The sequence below is a fragment of the Orbicella faveolata genome, unplaced genomic scaffold (assembly GCF_042242905.1).
Source record: "Orbicella faveolata isolate gen_17 unplaced genomic scaffold, um_ofav_v1 contig_13, whole genome shotgun sequence".
Classification (NCBI taxonomy): domain Eukaryota; kingdom Metazoa; phylum Cnidaria; class Anthozoa; order Scleractinia; family Merulinidae; genus Orbicella; species Orbicella faveolata.
In genome coordinates, this window is record NW_028301540.1 from 6,182,872 (window position 1) to 6,190,000 (window position 7,129).

The 7,129-nt window shown below is 40.6% G+C and overlaps 1 protein-coding gene across 1 annotated transcript in view; it reads right to left on the minus strand.

The window, feature by feature from the left end:
* Positions 1 to 3,626: 3,626 nt before the first annotated feature.
* LOC149114754 (uncharacterized) overlaps positions 3,627 to 7,129 on the minus strand; it is a 4,338-nt gene continuing 835 nt past the window's right edge. The window contains exons 1-3 of the mRNA XM_089284292.1: positions 5,414 to 7,129; positions 4,943 to 5,041; positions 3,627 to 4,738 (exon numbers count right to left, since the gene is read on the minus strand). The exon at positions 5,414 to 7,129 is cut by the window's right edge and continues 835 nt beyond it. Coding sequence (XP_089140418.1) covers positions 4,559 to 4,738; positions 4,943 to 5,041; positions 5,414 to 5,518 — 384 coding nt within the window. The 5' untranslated portion in view covers positions 5,519 to 7,129 and the 3' untranslated portion in view covers positions 3,627 to 4,558. The remainder of the gene's footprint in view (positions 4,739 to 4,942; positions 5,042 to 5,413) is intronic.

Consider the following 7,129-nt stretch of genomic DNA (forward strand, 5'->3'; position numbering starts at 1 on the left):
TCAGCTTGGTATTTTGTGACTGTTAGAATTGCATAAACTAGTCGTTTTTCCAGTGCATCCTGGAAAGATGATATGGCATGGAAGGAGAGGTGGCAATGGGTTCATGTGAATAACCAACGTTTGAGTTACTTTTATGTGTAAGAGAAATTAACTGGGGCACCAGATTTCCTATTCTTTTTTCAATTTACAATTTAGTGGGTTAGTGCGTGAGCGTGAATTAAAAGCCCCTGGAGGTAGCATCACTCAGTGAACTCTTAACAGTTAAATGATAAGGTTACTCCAACAAGTTTGTCTGGTTACGATGTACAGCGAAAAAGAAAACAACTTAAGAATTTGTTTTACCTTAGGAAATGCAATGTCAAGCCTCCTTTTATCAAGGTTTGATTTTAACAGTTGATCAGTGACTGTTCATTAGAACTACATGGAACTGTTCCCAGCAAGAAAGGTAAACATTATGCAGTCTGTAATAGTAGCTAACGGTAAATGGCAGATTGGTGTTGACTGAACTTTATTCTGGATTTTATAACAAGAACCAATTTAATTATGGCATCATCATGCAATGGCATGGTCTTATTCTGTTGCCAATAATGATCATAGTTTTTTTCAGTTTTGATATCTCCCCCCCCCCACCCCCCCCCCCCTCAAAAAAAAATTCACAAAACCACTTCAAATTAATATTGATTTCAAAACCCATTTAATCAAGAAGACATTGTTACAAGTAAACAGCGTTACCTAACTTGAGACTTGAAACCCTGGGGGGGAGGGGGGGGGGCGGGGACTCCCATATGGAATGGACGGGGATGCTTGTTGTCTTGCTTAGGGGTGTAAATTTCAGATTTTGGTCTCTCTTAGGGTGTTCTGGACGAAATGTCATTATTTTTAGCCGTCAATGTCTCGTTAAGGGTTGCACGCGAAGAAATAACAAAACAGAAAGATTTTGATTTTCTATATTTACTCAATTCATATAAACAAATTCACCATCATTAAAAGTCACTGTACTTTTTATTTGTCTGTTTTATAAACTGGTCTCTTTTAGGGGTCTGCATAAACCTCAGCCACGCCCAGATTGGTCTCTTTTAGGGGTTAAATTCAAAATTTCCGACAAGCATCCCCATCCACTCCTTATGGGAGTCCCCCCCCCCCAACCCCGGGCTTGAAACAACCAAACACAAGAAAAACCATGAAATATGCAGAGTTTGGCACGTTTCCTTGTTTCATTACCCTTCCCAACACCTGAGAGCCTTTTTGGTGAAAACGTGATCGTGGCCAAAACACCACTTGCGTACATACGAGTAACATAAGGAAAGTTAGACTGTTTCACCCCTTTTTTGAGGAAAGGGAGAGGGGTTCAATTCATTGAACAGCACGCCACCCAGCCCGAAACTTTTACTATGCTATTACTTCGAAGAAAATTCTATGAGACATTTGCGCGCTAAATCCCGTGTGCAATCATTGTAATCTGCATTTATTTGGCGCGCAACGTCGCATCATATCACATCAGTGCTCAGGTTTGTTTGTGCGTGTGTGGCGCGCGTATATGGCGGACGTATGTATGTGGCACACGTGCATGTGTGTGGCACGTGTGCGTGTGTGACACTTGCGCGCGTTCACGTGCGTGTGCAAGACATGACCCGCGCGCACATGCAAAAATGAAATGTAAAGAGAAAAATGGTACATTTCATGTTTATTACCCTCCTGCCATCGTATGCTGCTCCTGTGCATTCGTATGTAGCCAATGCATTCTTACATAACCTTAGCCTGCGTTGCAGCCGGACTTGTCATAAAATCCCCGGCGGTTTAGGCTGTCTGCGACGCAGGCTAATATAACCTGTATATTACCGTATGTACCTGTATGTACTCGTATTTTCCTCGTTTGTCACTCGTTTGTTACTCGCATGTTACTCGCATGTACTCGTATGTTACTCGTACGTACTCGTATGTACTCGTGTGGTGTTTTTGTCACGATCAAAAAACGTCAGTTACAGAAAAAGTTTTGTCACTTAATGAGAGACGTAAGTTTACCACTTTGAACCGCGCAATCTGAATCTGTTTCAAAACGAAAGAACTTCTGTGATGCCTCAGAGTCTAATCAGGAGCCATAACCGAGAACGGGGACGGGGACGGAGACCGTAAGCGCGCGCTATTTCAGTATTAGGGCTGTCCCCATGAGCTGGGACAATTTTGCTATTTTTAGAACAATTTGCGCCATTCCATGCGGCACACGCGTTAAGTACACGCGCGTACAAACTGCGAGGATGTTTGCGGCTGTAGCGCGGGGGAAATCGCGTCCGCAATTCTGGAACTTTTTTATGCTATTGGCCCACAACTCAATACGTTTATGTCTGTTGGAATTTTGCTCAAGTAGTTTCGTCGCAAGCTGCTGCAATGTCAGTGAAGTAACACAGTGTCGAAGTTAGGTATGTCCACAGGAAGCACACAATCTTGTTGAGTAAGAAGACAGTTAATAAAGGAATGAAAAGAATGAATAGTTTACCTTCGTCTACTGTTGTCATCTCTTACGCAACCTGACAGTGAAAACCGCTACCTACATGTCCCTCGTAACACTGTAGCGCTGAAACTCGTACCTAGGCCTTTTTGCGCGGAGCAATTTTTTTTTTTGGTTTATAGCAGAAGCATATCACCTGACTAGGTGATATGCCTCTGTTTATAGTTATAATATAGATAGGACCCTGCGCGCGCTCTGATTGGTCAAAAACCCATGTTTTATCTAAGAAATAGAAAACATGTACCGTCTATCGAGTTATAGAAACACGAGTGGAAGTTTGGGAGAACGAGAAATTGATGTGGGAACACGAGCCGCAGGCGAGTGTTTCCCCAGCTTTTTCGAGTTCTCCTAAACTTTCACGAGTGTTTCTATAACTCGATAGAAACACGGAGAACATGTTTTCTATTTCTTTTAGAAAACACCGCGACGAAAAAAGGGAAAACAACTTGTTAACTTTGATTATCAAAATGTAAATTCTCTTTGCTCGAGCCATCATTATGTCAACAGCTCATGCTAGTTCTGTGTTTTCCGTATCAAGCTTTGCCTATTGTTTATGTTTAATTTTTTTAAGACAATGAGCCTTTTGTTGTCTGTTCCTTAGGGATTTTTCGTCCGGTTTCACGAAATTATACTCGGGTCATATCGGATTTAGTCGGCAAATTGTCACTGATGACATATTTTCCCTAAGGGTAACCTACTTGGGAAAACAAAGACAAACCATTCGGGGGTGGGTCAGTAAATTTCAAGAGCACGTCAACAGCTTTGACTAAACTTTTGTAATACCGCGCGCGCATGTTTCGGCCTTACTAGCTCAGCCTAACTGAACTTTACTTTTATTTAAGTCGTTAATTAAAATAATTGATACTTAGAATATAGCTTGTATTATCCGTGTTTTAGCAAGCAAGCGGCGGTCAGTAGCTGGAAGCGATGAGAACGGTTTCTCTTTAAATTTACTTCGTGCATGGCTTAATAGTTATTTAACCAATTGCGCATGGATCTACGAAAACCATAAACGAAAACAGAACTGTTGTCGATCGGCAAGAAGAAAAGGGATTCACATGGTAAATATTACTTTTCAAGGTGGAGTTTGAACAGTTTAAAAAAAGAAGAAATTTGAGTATTCCATTTAACATACTACTTTTTTTAATTATTTTATTTAGAACAATTAAAATGGGGCTGTGGGTTCATTGGTGGCCCCATCACCACAGAGGAAAACCCTGACTCGGAAGACCCTGACTCTGAAGACCCTGACCGCAATTACCATTCAGCTGTTACCGAGGTCATCTCGGATTCCGAAGATGACCTCTTCTTTTTAGATGGTGAGTTAGCAACCACTTGTCATTGTATCTAAATCATATTTAATAACAAAGTTCAGGATCAAGGCAATTAACCAACAAAATTTTTATACTGTTGATAGGTGACAAACATATTTTTACATTTTCAGAAGTGTTGCCCAGAGAAAATGACAAGAGAGCAGAGGAGGTGGATGAGGAGGAAGAGGGAGAGGCCGTTTGGAGCGAAGAGGAGTGGGAGCAGTGGGAGCAGTGGGAAGAAAATGAAGAGAATGAGGAAGATGAGGAGGATGATGACGATAATGAGGAGGAAGAAGACGAAGACGCTGACGATGAGGAGGAGGAGGAAGAGGAGGAGGAGGAAGAAGACGAGGAGGAACTGGGAGGAGGTGTCCTGACCGACCTTTGCGTGGTCTGTGTAACCAGACCACGGAATGCAAGTTTTATTCATGGCGACACAGGGCATCAAGTTTGTTGCTTTGAATGTGCAACAAAATTAAAAAATGAAAGAAAAAGATGCCCTGTGTGCCGGAAAAAAATCAAACTTGTGGTTAAAAATTTTTTTTAGTGACAGTTAATTTTAATGTAATTAGTATATGTTATTACTATAATTTTTCTTTGTAAATATTATTTATTTTTTATTACTAAGAAAATAATATAACAGGGATTAAATAAACTTTGTGTGGTCATTGCTTTTGCAAATTTGGTGGCTCCTAAAGGAGCCGTTTTTGTTTTTTGGACAAGTTCTGTAATGTGAACTTCAGCCCTCTTGTTCTTCGTGGTGGTTGTAAACATGCATGCTCCCTATCTGGCTGTCAGGGGCTTCTTCTTCATCTGAGCTGTCTGGACTGGCAGGCACTTTCGACTTCACGTAACTTCTCCGTTTTCTTTTGAGGTTGTGGCATCGGGCAAACATCATCCTGTTTTCTTGTTCCATGACCTTTAAGAAAAGACAACACTTATTGTTTTGATTTAAAAATGTAGCAGCTTATAAGTTATTTATCCCTTGTAATTTGTGATGGTTATAATACTGAGTCAAGTAAAATTCAGGGAGTAATCATGCAAGTATTTTGAAATTACAAGATGAATTCTACAACGACCAAGAATTTTGTTACAGGTAGATAACGTTAAATGCTTTGCCTACCTGAACTGTGTATTTTGAGTTTTTTCCTCCTTTTTGTGATCCACGATGGAATGCCTGGGATTGCCAATGGTTCTTTTTTTCCACATCAGCTTGTTTGGCCTGCAATTATTTATGACCAAAAAAAAATAAATTGCAAATTATTATGCTTGCCACAGTCGCACACGTATTGAACACTACAAATCAAAATAAACTTACTCTAATATATTAGTTCAAGGGACCAGATCACACAATTTAAGGCAATTTCAGCACTGACCAAATTGTCATTAAATAAACAGAAATATCAAATTGACAGCTTAAAACGGTAAAAACACTAAAAACAAACATAGAAAGGCCAACAAGAGCCATGGATGGTCATAATAATTATGATTATCAAAGATGATTATTAAAGACTTTTGATGATAAGGTTGCTCATCAGCAAATGCCAAATATAAATGGGATATGAATGGTCGTGTTCTCTAATAATTAATTTACCTCCGGGATTTGAATTACTTGGATCTCCTTGTTTTGGGACTTCCTTTCCTGTTTGACTGCGGACAGTGGCGGGACGTGACTTCTAACTTTTTCAGGGAGCGCCATCCTGAGTTCGTGGAAGGCTTTGTCACTTACAAGTCCTTCATCCTTCGCCGCCAAGATCCTTTGTACGACTTCGTGAGCGTAGCCCTCGTCGTCATCGCCGTCATGTTGGTTGTCAGATAGTGGGATTACAAGTTCACGGCCGCTAACATAAAATTTAACCTGTGTGAAAAAATAAACAGAGCATCTTAATAACTACGCTTACGTTCGTCTGCACGAGTAAAATCAGGTAAACTACGTTAATCAACAAAAAATCGCAAAATAAATGACTCTGAGGTCGGCAAGAAGGAAACAGATGCGGCAATGAGGATTAAATGTTAGGAATATAAACGTGTAAACAACAGCAACGAAACAGCAACTGCGTGTAATTAGCCGCCATGTTGTCAGCCATCTTTTTTTCAGCGGTTTCAGCTCAAAGCCCGCTGAAAGTTATCGATATACCGTGGGCACACTACATACGTCACCCTTTCAGCTTGTACAGCGATGGCATCATATCTCATCATATGGCTACGTAGCTTCTTCATAAGAACAATTTGCCGCAAAGCGAATTAAAAGCAAAGAAAATATATTTGAGTTTTAAATCAGAGGTAAATAATTGCAGTAAACTCTGGCAAAAAATAGTAACCAAGCTGTTTTGTCTTCACGTGGTATCGCCTGCATAAAAAGTTTTATTTCAGACGCGCTCACTAAGAATCTTTGGTTATAGCGTGAAAGGAATAAACAGCGACAGGTGAATGTAACACTGAGTAATTACCAATAAATTTTCGAAATGATACGTACCTCGATTGGTTTAAATTCTGCTGGTAAAATCTCTACAGCATTTCGGAGGAAGGCTCCGATTTTTTTTCTCTTCAAAGACCGCGCAGCCCTGTCCACGTCCCAATAGCTTTTGCGGCTGACGTTAAATTTTACTGTGTTCTTTACAGGGTCAACTGCAAGGCGACTTTGGTCAACTTCCTGTCTTAGAAGCTGAAGTTCCTGGCGAAGCTGGAAATTCTCCGCTCTTCTCCCTGCCAATTCCACCGCCTGGCCATTATTTTCGGCTCGTAGCTGCTGAACCTCAGCCTGCAGTTGGCGAATATGCTGGTCGTACGCCTCAAGGAGTGGCAAAGAGATAGCAGACTGCTCTACCTCAAAATGCCTCGGTCCGCGTTTGTAGAGGACGTTTGGCGCCTTCTCTATCTTAAACTTGGAAAACATTGCCTAGAAAACTTTTTTTTCGACGATCTAAACACGAGCGAAATGGTTGTTGTCAAGTGACAATAGCGAAATGATTGTTGTCAAGCACGCGTCTCTATAACCATTTACCTCATTAGAATAACTAGAACTCAATGACCATTCATGACAACAAGAAAACAATGGTGTCAACTAAGCGCGAATTTCAAAGACGCTCAGCTGCACTCAAAACATGTTATACGCCGGTAACTTTTTTAAATAACCAATTCGGAGAACAAGCTGAATAGAGGTCTTCATTAGAACTTTATTCATGTTGTGCACAAGACCTGACAATGGTTAGCGGCACGCGCTTCTACATGGAAAGTAAAGTTTTTGTCAATTAATGGTTTGTTGACGATTAAGAGACAAAGACGATAAAACAATACACAACTAGCCACG